The 13,985-nt window shown below is 50.0% G+C and overlaps 3 protein-coding genes across 3 annotated transcripts; 2 read left to right on the top strand and 1 right to left on the bottom strand.

Moving 5' to 3' along the window:
• Positions 1-5,275: 5,275 nt before the first annotated feature.
• On the bottom strand, positions 5,276-6,833 carry SETTUDRAFT_138601 (uncharacterized protein; the record flags this gene model as incomplete). Its single annotated transcript, XM_008030168.1, has 5 exons — positions 6,744-6,833; positions 6,491-6,692; positions 6,385-6,437; positions 5,651-6,312; positions 5,276-5,563 (listed from the first exon to the last, which is right to left on the bottom strand). Exons 1-5 carry the CDS (start codon positions 6,781-6,783, stop codon positions 5,276-5,278), a joined length of 1,245 nt encoding a protein of 414 aa, XP_008028359.1. The 5' UTR covers positions 6,784-6,833.
• Positions 6,834-7,232: 399 nt separating this feature from the next.
• Positions 7,233-8,813, top strand: SETTUDRAFT_138596 (uncharacterized protein; the record flags this gene model as incomplete). The annotated part of the gene is made up of 2 exons (XM_008030167.1): positions 7,233-8,159; positions 8,247-8,813. The coding sequence occupies 2 exons, from the start codon at positions 7,233-7,235 to the stop codon at positions 8,721-8,723; spliced, it is 1,404 nt and encodes a 467-aa protein (XP_008028358.1). The 3' UTR covers positions 8,724-8,813.
• Positions 8,814-12,963: 4,150 nt separating this feature from the next.
• Positions 12,964-13,638, top strand: SETTUDRAFT_92205 (uncharacterized protein; the record flags this gene model as incomplete). Its single annotated transcript, XM_008030166.1, has 3 exons — positions 12,964-13,212; positions 13,263-13,397; positions 13,447-13,638. 3 exons carry the CDS (start codon positions 12,964-12,966, stop codon positions 13,636-13,638), a joined length of 576 nt encoding a protein of 191 aa, XP_008028357.1.
• Between the last annotated feature and the right edge of the window lie 347 nt (positions 13,639-13,985).

The following is a 13,985-nucleotide window of genomic DNA, read 5'->3' as shown; positions in this document are numbered from 1 at the left end:
CCGTGTTGGAGCCGTTCAATAGACGGGACGGATGGGGCGATGCAACGCCGTTGAGAGCAACAGCCACCACCACGTGCGTCAGCATTGAGCCGCAATTTTTTTTTTGGGGACGAACAATGTCAAGACCCGGTGGCTGATGATCAAGATGATGAAAAGATACTATTGCTTTTCTCGCTCTCAATACTGATACGCAATTACGGAGCTTTGCGCACCCTGCTGTGCAAGGGAGGCGGGTCCATTGCATCTCAAACAATGAAGCAAATTTGTGGAGAAATCGGGTAAGAGGGACATCGGTATAGGGTGAGAGATTGCCCATGTCAGCTCATGTTTGCATGGGCCTTATCTTTTTCTTCGCGACAAGCCGTTTACTTTTCGCAGAAGCAAAGCCACACACGCATACATGCACACGAGCAAACAAAATTAACGAGTGGCAAATTTCATCTTTACGATTAGAATAGTTCTTTTTTTTATTTCTTTCCTATATACATTATGTACAAGGTTCGTACAAAGCAAGATTAAGGGCCCTGGTCCCCCCACTCCCCCCTTCTCTCTCTCTTTCTCACACCCCCGTATTCGGGGCATTTCCGGTGTGGGGAAGCAAAAAAGCCGTTTCTTACTTTTTAATTGCCTCTCTCTGTCGCTGTACTTTTTTTTCAAACTTGCACTTGAACTTTGCTTTTTTCAGAAATACCCTCCGAGATTTGACTACTTGTGCTCGGGATGCCCGCGCCCCCCCACTCCTGCTTCTTGTCGTGCTTGCTCCGCCCCAAATGTGGAGCAACCGGAACATAGCGTTGCACATACAGTAGTTAGTTGCAGATATACCATGTTATGTGCTATCACAGACACATACAGACACACTTGCAGAAAGCAGCGCGACAAAAAAAACGACAATGATGAATGATTAAGGTGTACGCCATGCCATTGAGCCGGGTCCAAACGTCGCAAACGTCAAAATACATACCCATGGGAGCGGGTGAACGGACAAGCGGAGGGGGCCTTGACACACAGCACTGGCACTGGCACAGCGAAAGTCCAAGTCGGAAAAACAAAAAACAAAAGGAAAATCACACTCCGCATTCCCCCTAAACCCCCCCCCCCCAAAAAAAGAAAATGCCAATAATAACGGCATTCGGCAAGTGGGTTCGCGGTGGGATGCAGTGGAGTTGGACTGGACTGGACTGGTTTAAGCATTTGTAGTTGCAGTTGTGATTGCATTGCATATGTAGATGTATGTAGATGTATGTAGATGTAGATGTAGATGTAGATGTGGAGCATGGAGCATGGAGCATGAACTAGGTAAAGTATTTTCCCTTTTGTCCATCTCGGTCTCTACCTGCTCTATTGCTATTGCTTTGGTCTCTGGCTCTAACTGTCCCTCTTTTTTTCTGTCACTCTGTATTCTCTTCCTCCTTTACCTACGTACGTACGTATTTCCCCCCCTGCCCCTCATTTCCAGCGGGCAGGAAAATTAAAAACCCACGATACGTACCCCCCCCCCGCACATATCGGCACTCGATACGCGCCTGTGTGTGTGTATGTGTGTGTGTATCGCGTATCTTTCTCGGTGAGATTTTCTCTCTCTCTCTCTCTTTTTTTTTATTCATCATCCCCGCTGTTTTGGGTGGGTTGCGCTTACATGGATCCTGGTGGATTGGATTGGGTTGGGCTAGGTTGGGGGCGGGCTTGTTTCTACATTTGTTTGCGTGTACTGTAGCATGTACATTAGATAATACATGCATGTATATAAGTGTGTAGTTTTATTGCGGCTTGTCACTTCGCTTGGCCTGTTTGGTTTTCAATGCGCTTGGCGGTTCCGGCAGGCCGATTGACCGACTGAATGACCGATTGACTGACTAACTGACTGACCGATTGACCGGGCTAGCTAGGCTGGGCTGGCTGGGATAACTGCGGCGGTGGGTGCTGCGAAGATAGATTGCTTACGAAATTCGTGATTTGCTATTTGCTATTTGCTATTTGCTATTTGCGGGTTGTGGGTTGTGGGGTTTGTGGGGTTGGCTTGTTACGTGCGAGAGAGAAAGAGAGAGAGAGACATGATGAAGAAAATGAAGCTTCGAGTTTCACATACAGACGCATGCACTCGCGCATGCATACACGCGCGCGCACTATACTCGCAGCTCAGACGCAATCCTCTCTTTTTTTCTTTTTTTTCTCTCTCTCTCGCGATCTGCACAGCGAGTCTATGTACGAACTTGTATGTGTATATACACACGCACGCACACACACACACACACACACGCGCGCGCGCGCAAATATGATAATAATACGGGAAAATTCCATTTCGTCTCTCTTATGTGTGTGCGACTAAGTAAGCCAGTCCAGGGCGAAGCCACTCAAAGTTTATGCGAATTACCGAGTTACCGAATGGTGGGATTTTGTTTTCCCTTTTTTTTATTCCCCCCTCCCCCCCTTCCTCCCTATCTTGCCTGCTGTCTTGCTTGCTTGCAGTCTTGCATGGACCGAAATGTAGAGTAAGCTTACACACACACACACACACACACACATACACGAGTCGAGAATGTATGTAGTACATACACATGATTGCTCAACACACAAGTAAGTATTGGTTCTATCTAAACACCCCGCTGCTGCATGCTATCTTGCTATCTGGTCTTGTCCGGTCCGCTCAGCTGTGCTCTCCGGTGCTACTAGCATGTACAGTCTGCATTTCTCTCCTTGTGGATTTAAACTTTATGCACACATAGCAACAACGCTTTGCCATTGGTTTTGACGCGATAACATAAGATGTCGTATGTATAATAGCTGCTGTCTAGATACAGATTCGGCATAGTCAAAAGCCGCGCTACTGCACACCCTTTTGCGATTACCACACCCCCCCTCCTTTTACCTCGTGTATCCGCTGCATTATCTTTGTGCACTAGAAGCAGCATTTGCACAAGGTTAATCCGTGTAAAGACCCATGGGTACAAACTAGAACCCGCAGCATCTCCCGTCTGTTGTTGACGTTGGACAAACGTTGTGCTACTTATCCGTGGTGCCGCGCTGGCACGGCCCTAACACAAGTATTGATTTGTTGCTACGCACATGCCCCGCGCTGCGCACGCGTGTAGATATGAAACCATGTACTGTGATGGGTTGAGAGAACTTTCTCCAGAGTTTTCACCCGCATGTGTTGGGAAAGTACAAGGTTCACTTCTCAAGGGGATGCTTTTTCTCGTCATGCGCTATGTAGGGTGGTTCGATCGATAGGTCATCACTGGTAAGTGCTATTTCGCATATCGACGCACATGCCATGGACACATAGGCTAAAACAAGTCGTGGATATGCGGTCTTAGGATATAATGCTAGACGCTGCAACTGGCATATAGATGGCCGGTAGGTAGGGTGTTGGCGTGATATCGTACTCTCTGCGTTTCCTTGCATGAACAATGTAGTATGCATGAATCGATTCGACAACAAGAAACACACTGATATGCAGTCTTGTTATCAACGAATATTACGCACCGATTCAAGTTCAATCACGACATGTCTGCCTCATCCTGCTCTTCGCGCTTCCTGATTCCCCGTTTAAGAAAGTAAAACGGCAACACCATCAATATGGAAACCTCCGTAAAGGGGAACTGACTGACAACCCCGCTGCATTCCCCTCACGCAGAGAATATCAGGTGCGCCGCAAACGCCCAAAACCGAAGATCTTGGACGGTTTTTCGGCTTCGGCACCGAGGCGCCCGGAACGATACACACACATGTACTCGTACGCACCAAGGAGCCGCCGCAGCACTCGGATAACCCGCCGTGCGTGCATCCCTCTTCTGTGTGTGTGCGCGTGCGTGCATCATGTGCGTCCCATCTGGATGGGGGTAAGAGAGATCAACGGGAGGAAGCGAGGCGAGACGAGATGCGACAAGGCGAGACTACAAATTGCATTCATGCCGGACGCGTCCCAACGCTAGCCAGCCCCATATGTGGAGACGGAGCGTGGGGTAGGGGAAAAAAGGGGGGGGTGAAATAGTGACATTTTGGGTTGTTCTTTGTTGGACTTGCTTAGGGACCTTCTCTCTTGGGAAGTCCAGGGATGACAAAGAGGAGTACTAGTTGGTTGGTGGTGGTAGAAGTGCCATGGCCGATGCTATGCGCTGCGCTCCTGTTCTCTGCTGCCCGAAAGCCTCACTCTTTTTTGTGAAGCGAGTCCGATAGGCGTTCGGAAAGCCAAAAACGTCTTCATCTGCGTCCTTGACAAAGGCTTCCGGTTGTGGCAGAGTAGCGGTGAGGGGCGGCGGCGACGATCCTATTATCGTACCCGCTCATTCCGAGAGGACGACTTCTGGAGCTTGGGGGTCTGGACAAAGGCTGCATGGGAAAGTGGTGTTTGTCTGGCAGGCCTCGAGCATCGGGCGCCACAGTGGGGCCATAAGGCGCAATGGTATACATGGCTTGTCGTGCTGTGTTTGTCATTACTCGACTCCGCAGCCTTCTCGTGCCGTCCGCTCCTATCACGTACTCGGGTGGCTACTCCATGGTGTGTGCCACCATGCATCTTCGTAATGACGAGCAGCTTTTTCGTGCGCCCCCACGCCCAGATCACCCATCGACCCCGCTGACCCCAGACTTGCGAAGCCTCCAAGCATGTCATGTCAGCATCAGCAAAAGGCGCGACTTTTACCGGTGAGAGAGACCGAGTGCTTGGATCCGGGGGCGCTTCCCCGATCCCTGCGTGTCCTCCAGTTAGTGTGCACCACAGTGCTGGTGTGACACACTCCTGCGTGAAGTTTGGGTAATCCATATTTGCTTTTGTTCGCATGTCGGGGCGGGATACCGCTAGTGTGGCAACATGAGAATGCATGCCGCATGCCATCAGTCGACAAAGTTGCAGTGCCCATTTGCCGGCGGGAGAATGGACGACACCTTGGCTGGGCCCTTGATAAGGGAAATGCCTAACGGGTCATCAAGACAGCTTTTGCTGCTGATGTCAGAGCGCTTGATGAGTGTGTCCGGGTCTATACCTATGCAAAGCCGACGTGTGGGTGATCATCCGGGGCGCTGCTGCGCGTCTGGATGACCCCACACGGCTGAGCAGCGAACCTGTGCCATGGGCCGTGGGTGGCCTGTCTCATCGGTCAGGATGCGAGATGTGCATCTTCATTGGAAGCTTACGTCTGGGGGAGTAAGGGGGTACGAGCCTACCCCCGATGCAAGCACACTTTGTCGGGTTAGCGCCGGTGTATCGGTGCGGCGCAACAACGTCGTGAATGTTGATTCATGCTGCGGCATGTGAAAAGACACACAGCCAATCTCAGTCTTGAGCAGGAGAAGTTCGTGTAATCTTCTTCCTGTGGCTGTCTGTAACGACATCTAAGTGGGAGCTTGCGTCGTCTTCATTGATAAGGGCTTCGTCAATCAGCAAGCCCTCGGTGCCAACTTCATCGTCCTCTATCCAGCCATACAGCTCGTCAGAATTTGGTTCTTCACCAGCATCCTCGTCAATTTCGGCAAATGCTCTTTTCGATGGGCGGGTTTGTGCTGAAACAAGGAACGGTGCTGTAATGTCGTTGGCCGTTATGCTTATGTCGCAAAGACCACTCTGTATCGCGTCAGTGGGATATCTCCACGGAGGACAGCTGACCGAACCTCTCCCGATCAAGGTTCTCCGGCTGATTGGCTGACTCACAGTTTCAATGGTAAAGGCCACCACATTGCCAACACCCCCTTCTTCTGCAAGAGCGACGCCATTTACTTTGACAAGGCCGGCGAATCGGGCTCTTTGCAGTCTATCGGCGTCTGACTTGTCATTGGGTTTCCCGTGTCGGACCCAGTCTCTGAAGAGAACCAGCCGAGTGGATATGCCGGTTTCCCACTCGACCCCTGATATTGCCGGTACCAATAATGCTCGTGAGGCCCCTCGGATACGTGTGATGGTCTGACTTGTGATAAGCAAGGCGATATCGTGCCGTGCAGCAAACCTGGTAAATGCCGAGATTAGCTCATTCACCACGGAAAATCGACGTCCTGCAGCCCATCGCGCCTGCTCCGTCTTGTTTTTGGCCTGGCGATCTTCTGCATGGCGGGGGTATGCATTATCGACGAGAGTTGCGAGCGAGTCGATGACTACCAGGCTCGTGTCTTGCGGGGGAAACACAGCCGGTGGGTGTATAAAGAGAGCCAGGACATGTGCAAGCGTAGGTGCGGCTGTATAGTGAAAACGACCGTGCATATCCTCTAGAGACACCGCGGGTGATTCCGACTTCTCTCCAGACCGATGCGGGGGACCTTGTCGACATGAGGCAAGCATCTCACTGACACGGCGCTGCACCAGAGGCGCACAGGCGGCATCTACAAGCCATTAGCCTTCCAGCCCACTGCTTGGATAGCGCTGGCCCGGTGCCTTTTGTCGCATCTACTCACCAATCCAAACAACTCGCTGGCCCTCGTGCAATGCCGAGACGGCGGCTTGTATCCTGGATTGCCTTCAACCACCGTCATAGTGAGGCTGCAATATGACCACAATTACCCAAATGCCGTCTTCCCGACTCCCGACGGGCCAAATATCTCAGTCACTTTGCCGCGTATATATCCGCCCGAAACATCGTGGCCTGGAGGACTCGGTGCCGAGAGGACCTTGTCGAGCTGTGTGATGCCTGTTGATACCGTGCGGGCGCCACGGGCGTTGAAGTGCTGGAGAGCTTGCGATGCCGAGACGGTGGGAAGCCTGTCTGCTTTGATATGAATATGTAGCTGAGCACGGGGGGAATGTAGCTACTCACGCGACGACGGCGAGGGCTGCGCGGCTTCTTCGCCCGCCATGGTGTCAAGGAATGCAATTGAGCAAGCTTCAGCGGGAAGGTCGAGGGTCGTGGCGGTGCTGTGATACTGCCTTGTCGCGCATCACGTCGGGAGCTGTTCTGCACGCTTGGGAGTTGTGGTAGAGGGGCAGCAGTCGCGTGGTCGAGGTGCGGTTGATGCGCTCATGGCACGATGTCACGAGCACAGCCGAGCCACCGCACATGACTCAGCCCTCCTCACTTCATTCCAGGCGTCTTCGACCACCACGCATCCGCAGCTGAGCAGGTCGGACAAAGGCTCAGCATAGAGACAACCGTCTGTCCTTTTGCTCCTCCATCATAACGCCTGCCTCGTATGTATTAGCGTCGACGAATTTTGCTGGGCTCACGTCTCGGCGTTTTCGCGATAAGAGCCGTGTCTTCCAACCGCCCCATTTCTCTCTGAACTGGCCACGCGACATCTTCGCCGAAATGGCCGACAATTCTTTTGGGGGAGATGCGTTCCTCACAGAAGCTGGAATCAACATCACGCTCCAGGGCCTCCTAATCACGGCACTCGTTGCCTTCTCCCCGTTCATAGTTCTGCTCGCCCTCGCCCTCTCACAGACCCCTAGAGCACTACCTCCCCCAGCTGGCTGCCGGAAACTTGGGATCAAAGGGCGCAGCAACTTTGAAGACCAGTACTCCAAAAGATATGCCAAAGGCGGCGACCCTACCCCAGAGAAGCCATGGACAGTAAAAGCACTCTTCATCTACCCATTGAAATCCGGAGCCCCGATTGAGTTGGAAAAAAGCGATGTTGTTCGAACCGGCCTGAAATACGATCGTCAATTTACCCTTGCACAACAAGTTACTAGCCTGCCAACTCTGGAGGGCAAAGTCACCAGCGAATGGCAATTCATGACCCAGCGAAAGTTTCCCCGTCTTGCGAAAGTTGAGACCGAGGTATGGGTACCTGATCCATCAGCAAAAGGTTACAATGAAGATGGGGAATGGGTCAAGAGTGACGGTTGTCTTGTAATTCGATTTCCTTTCTCGCCAGATACCGACTTCACCAAAGAAGGCCTCATCAGCTATGGAAAGATTCTGGCAGCAAAGCTGAGTGGCAGACCAGAGCCAATGCTAGAATTCAGGGTACCCTTCAATCCACCGCAAGAGAGAATCAAGAGCAAGGATTACAAGAACGAGACTTTGCGCATTTGGAGCGACAGTCCGGTCGCCTTAAACATGACCTCAGAAGTGGATCGCGAAACCTTTGCAAAGCTAAGATATACTCTTGGTGCGGCAAATCCCATTGCACTATTCAGAATCGACACGAATGCGCATCGCGAAGTGTTTAAGTGTGCACCAAGGAAAGCGGACGTAGGATTTCAACCGATTATTGGAATGCAAGATTCAGTACGTTCAACATCCGTTCTCTGTCCTAGCTTTGTACACTGTCAGAATATACGCTGTAAGATTAAATTTTACTGATAGCGCCCATAGTACCCGATTCATATCATAAACATGGCTTCTATCCATGATGTAGCGTCCAGACTCCCTGGCGTACATCCGAAATCAGAACACATCTGGCAAAACAAACACACTCTCCTCGACGGCATGCGATTCCGAGCAAACATCTACATCACCGGCCCTCCCGCTTTCGCTGAAGACCACTGGAAAAAGGCTAAACTGGTATCTTCATCTGATCCCCCCTCATCGCTGGACTTGCACATTTCGTGCCGCACCACGAGGTGCAAGTTGCCGAACGTTGATCAAAAGACGGCTGAGCCAGATCCCAATGAACCCTCGACTACCTTGAGTAGCTATAGGGTTATCGATGAAGGGAGCAAGAGCGCTTGCTTGGGGATGCAAGTGACGCCGTTGGAGGATGGCTGTGTAGCTGTGGGCGATAAGATTGAGCTACTAGAAACTGGAGAGCATCGATTTATTACCGGAGAAGGACCAAAAGTCGCTGGATAAAGCGGAAAGAGAGTCTTTAAATCTACAAGAGCCCATGATAAACAAAATGACCAAGAACACGGACGAACAACATAAATCCGTTGCTTTCCCTGACTATTTACACGTCTATTTGCTGGAGTTCTGCGGCGTGCAGCGAAAGCGGCACGTGGACCAACCCCAGCGTAACGTTCATAGCCTAAAACGCCGTATGCATCTATTAGTCAGCTATCTTGAGTTCATTTGATGTGAAGAAGTAGAGGAAGAGTCTAGCTCTCTGTAATGCAAAGGTCATGTGACACAGACTGCTGACAGATGCACTTTCCATGCTTTGACGCTTGCCTCAACTTCGGGTAAACATTGAACATCATGGCTATTCTACCTCAACGACCTCGAGATCCTATGCAGCTTTCCCGTCTCACTCATTATTGCTTTAGTTCTTTACCGGCAGAACACGTTAAATATGACGAGAATCACGGCTTCGTTAGGGGCCAAGTCTGCCTTATGTCACAAGGCTGAGTTCTTACCTGCATCTCGGGATGCGCCACTGACCAAGACAGCTGAACTGAAACCTGGCTTCTTCGAGTGCTCTTCCATCTCACAATGCACTTGAGAGTTGTTTGCGACCAAGAATGATCGAGAACGGCAGACCCTCTGTCTATCACCGCTAGCGTAGTCGCTCTCATAAAGGTATCTGTTGAGGTGGCTACACTTATCAAGCATTTTCGCGATGAGACGAAAATTGTGGATGCGACGCTCATGGGTCTCCTCAGCGATGTGGAGGGTTTCCAGCGGGTACTTGAGTCTATGAGGGAGACCATCGACCAAAGCGACGTCAAATCAAACCTACAATCGACGGGACATGTTGGTACCCACTGGAAGAATCTTGCGCGCTCACTGAACGATGGCACCGATGTTGTACAAAAGCTGCACACCTTGCTGGACGGTATCAACAAGAAGACGCCACTCCTCGATGCTCCACGGAAACTGCTTAGATTAAGGAGTGCCTCTACACAGATCCTAGATTATAGAGAGAAGATACAGTCGTCACACACAGCACTTCAGCTTTCGCTCAGCACAATCATTCTGTAAGTCAACCTGATCCTTGCCAGTGTCGGCCTACTTCTGTTATCTCAGACATCAGCGCATATAAAGTTCCTGGTTTATGATCGCGATGCTCTTACTCATGCTACCCAGCTGGAATCAGGTGGCCTTCCAAAGATCAACGGAAGGGATACCAGATAAGATCGTTCCGACCCTGGACAAACTTTACTATGAGTTCCGCACATTTGGAGCTCTTCTCAATGCGAAGTTCGGAAAATTACAAGGTGCAGTCACAGACTCTAGCGATCTGAACACCCAAGAATTCAACTACATGAGCAATTTGCGGGAGTGCGTTCAATCAGCTGCTGATGTCGTATCAACTGCGTCAACAACTCTCAATGCAGACCCCAGCGATAAGATTTCCGCCAGATATGGCTCAGGTTTCGGGGACGTATTTATCAGAGACGCAAATGAGCCAATGCTACGCTGGTTCGCTGCAAGTACCGTGTATGAATACGAAGACATAGAAACGGCCATTCCAGCCCCGTCCGAGACCAGCACTGGCAATGCCCTGACAGAATACCAGTCTGATACCGACTCGGATATAGAGAGTGACTTGATTAGATCTTTGTTCAAGGAGGCCAAGAAGCGGAAGGAGCAGGGTGATTTGACGGGTGCGATCCGTCATTTCCAGAACTGCCTAAAGAGATTTTCTTCAAACACGAGCTATGCATCACCCACAGCAACTCAAAGATTCACGGTTTGCGGCGTGTCGAAAGGCGAATTACTAGAACACCTGGTCGATTCCTATTGTCTAATAGGCTCATGGGGCAAAGCAAAATCCACCATGGCAGAGAAGCTACTTATCACGGAGCACCAGGTGGGCAAGAAGGACGAGATTTACTTGAAGGATACTATGAAACTCGCCGAGCTCATGATGATAAACCAAGACTATGTTGAAGCTCACCTCCAGGGTCGCCGGTCCCTGCGAGGGTTCAGAAAGCTGGAAAAAAACGGACATGATGGATACGAAAATTGTTTGGCATTCCTGATACAGATATCTAAAATGGAAGGCAAGGTCGACGAAGAAGAGGCCTATACAGCCCTACTTGTGGGACATGCAAGGGCCCTGGAACGGTCGGTCCCGGAATTTCAGTCTACGATGTCATATCCAAACGCTGTTCAACTACAGCCTTCTTCCAATCCAGGCTTTGGGGCTCGGTTGGAAATGACCATCAATGTCTCAGAACAGATGCAAGAAGCACCGCTACAGTCGAAACTCATGAGCCAAGAGGCTCCATCATCTGCATCGTCTGAGATGTACAGCTCACCTCCTCCGCAACATCCCCCTGGAGATGATGTTGGTACTGCTGACCTAGGTCTTATGGACGAGCAAGATGTGCGCAGTTTGGAGATGGAAGAGCTCAAGAGTTCAAAGTCTAGAGATCAGGATGAACAGTTTCACCCTGCGCCAGAGGACTTTGTTCTTTACTATACCCCGAACCATATCAAAACCACCATGCCCAATAGGGAGCTCTCCATTTTATCATATATTGCAGTTCAGGGAGACACATTGGACAAAGTGAACGTGGATCAAGAAAGCAAGTCAAACAAAGAGAAGCCGTATGTTTTGGACACACCGCTCCACGAGCCCATGGAGATGCACCACATGGGGAACCCTGAACAGTTTGACAGAGAGGAGCTTGTCCGGAACCCCACCATCGAGACTGGTGAGCTTCGCAAGAAGGTCTATCCTATCACAGAGAGCCTTGGGGCGGCCACTAACAATGGAACGACTGTTGGACCTGCTACCTTGACTGACTGTGTTTCTGTCACGGCTAAGAATTCCAGAATGAAAGGGTTGGTGGAACCGCTAGCTGAAGACGAGAAACCGATAATGCTCGGGCAAGAACCGTCATTTACAATATACCCTCCCTTGTCTACAGGCTGTACACCCGCAGCTGTGGCCACATTGGAACGCGTCCCAAAAGAATGTTATAGACTACCTTCTCCAATATACGGCTCTGGTCATCCCGGTGGCGTCATTGAATCTCAGTGTATTCTTAATAGGGTGGCCAGGGAAGACAATGCTAAGCTGAATAAGGAAGGGGACATGACAAGCATCGATTTTCTCAAAGAGTATTGTAAAATGTATGGCCAGGAACCTCGTTACACGACCTACCGGAGCCTCTCAGGATTCACTTGCACTGTGAGAATCAGCAATACGCAGCATTGTACGGTATCGGGCTACCTAACAGATCACCAAGCGAATAACGCTGCTGCTGCCAAAGCATGCAGAACGTACATATCAGCAAGAGATACTGATATTGTGATGAGAATCTTGGGACGACCTGATTCCGACTCTGATAAAGAGGTCTACACTCCGATATCTACGGAGGAAGAAACGACGAAAACCGCATATTCACCATTTGGTAACACTTCAGCTATGCCTCGAATCCTATTCACGGAAGATACTCAGAATATTGAAGCCATCAGCAATATTTCCAGCTTGCAACAGTCCTCATTCGACTCTAGTGACCAAGCAACAGGCCAGCGCCTGCTGGGCAAGATCCGGGGAATACCTTTTGCTGCATTCAAGAGTGCAGCAAGCCTTCATATGCCCCGCCTCGGTTTCTTCATGCCGACGCAGAACCCCAGTGACAGGGACCCCCCTAAGTATCTCTCTACCTGCCCCTTTTGCGATAAGAATATGTCTGGGTTTTCTGAAACAGCCTGCAACGTTCACCTAGCTATCTGTACGACAAATTCCGATGGAGGTTCCTCGGTATTCTCCAAAGTCGCCCAATGCCCTTTTTGCAAGATATCCTTGTCAAAAATGACAGAAGATGCTTGCTTACTTCATGTAAACAGCTGCAGGGATACAAAATCGGTCTCTACAGGTGTAACACAACCAAGTGGACAACAAAACGGAAATCTAGGAAGTTCAGTCTCTAGCTGGTCTCCTTCCAGCATCATCACGCCGACTGAGGGTACATGGGCATGCCACTGGTGCAAATCAGATCGTCTTCAGTACTTGCACGAAACCCAATGTCGCGTTTGTTCAGTATCTAGGCATAGCCTTTCCCCAAGCTCCATCAATGGCTTCAACCGTCTCCCTTGGGATCGCTTCCAGAGTTCACCAAAACCTTCTCACATTCTGATAAAACAAGTCACACCAAAAACTATCAACCGTCGAAAGATAGTGTTGCTTGGTGATACGATGTGTGGCAAAACTTACCTTGCTAGCACATGGAGTAAAGATCAATGCCTGGACTCAGAGGCATCTGTGATGAACCACTTCATCAAATCAGTGGCTATAGAGAGCTGCCAAGTTGAGCTTGTCATATGGGATAATACCGGGATAAATGAAAACGACAGATTGCGACGTCTTTCGTACAAGGATGTGCACATGTTGTTGATCTGTTTCGACATTAGCGACCCTGATTCATTCGAGAACGTGGAATACATGGTTTGTTTGACCTGCTGAATGCTCAGATAGACTTTAGCTAACAGTAATAGTGGAATGCTGAAGCCGCGCAATTTCTTGCCAGGGTGCCCAAGGTACTTGTCGGGTGCAAGAAAGACCTGCGTAACAGTACCCAAACGCTCTCTAGATTGCGGCGTCAGGATATGATGCCGATATCTCCTTATGCAGTATGTATGGCTAGTTTCATGATGATAGCTAAGCTAAACAAGAATGTAGGCGAACAAGCTAGCAATCAGGATAGGGGCGTTGGCATACTTTGAAACATCGGCTGTTGAGAAGCAAGGCCTCTCGGATCTCTTTGAATATGTCGCAAAGACCGCATTAGAGATATCGCCAAAGTCGGGATTGAGCGGCATACGCGGAGCTCTTTCAAAAATTGAGATTAAGTCAAGCTCTGAGTTGAAATGATTTGATCCGTGGAGTTTTTTGGAGTGTATATGGCTTCAGGCATGGTCGTCCTTATGAAGATCGAAGTTCGGGTCCCAAATATCTGCTGGAAGTGGTAAAGTATGTTATTGTACCCGATATGTAGTCTTTCAAATGCGAGAAGGGTCAATCTGGGAGAAATACACCCAAGGAACGTGCCGCGATTGTGGAAGTGAGTTGGTGGTTGAAAATTCAATCTGAATACAGGTGCAAATGGTAACCGGAGGATTTATTACCTAGAATGCATGATTTTGTTCTGGTTAGAAGACCCATAGCAACCACAAAGCGTTCATTCTAATGGTTCAGGGGTCACTTCGCTACATCGCAGT

The sequence above is a fragment of the Exserohilum turcica genome (genome assembly GCF_000359705.1).
Source record: "Exserohilum turcica Et28A unplaced genomic scaffold SETTUscaffold_4, whole genome shotgun sequence".
Lineage (NCBI taxonomy): Eukaryota > Fungi > Ascomycota > Dothideomycetes > Pleosporales > Pleosporaceae > Exserohilum > Exserohilum turcicum.
Note: the sequence above shows the minus strand (reverse complement) of the source record. Positions and strands in the feature narration are given on the sequence as shown.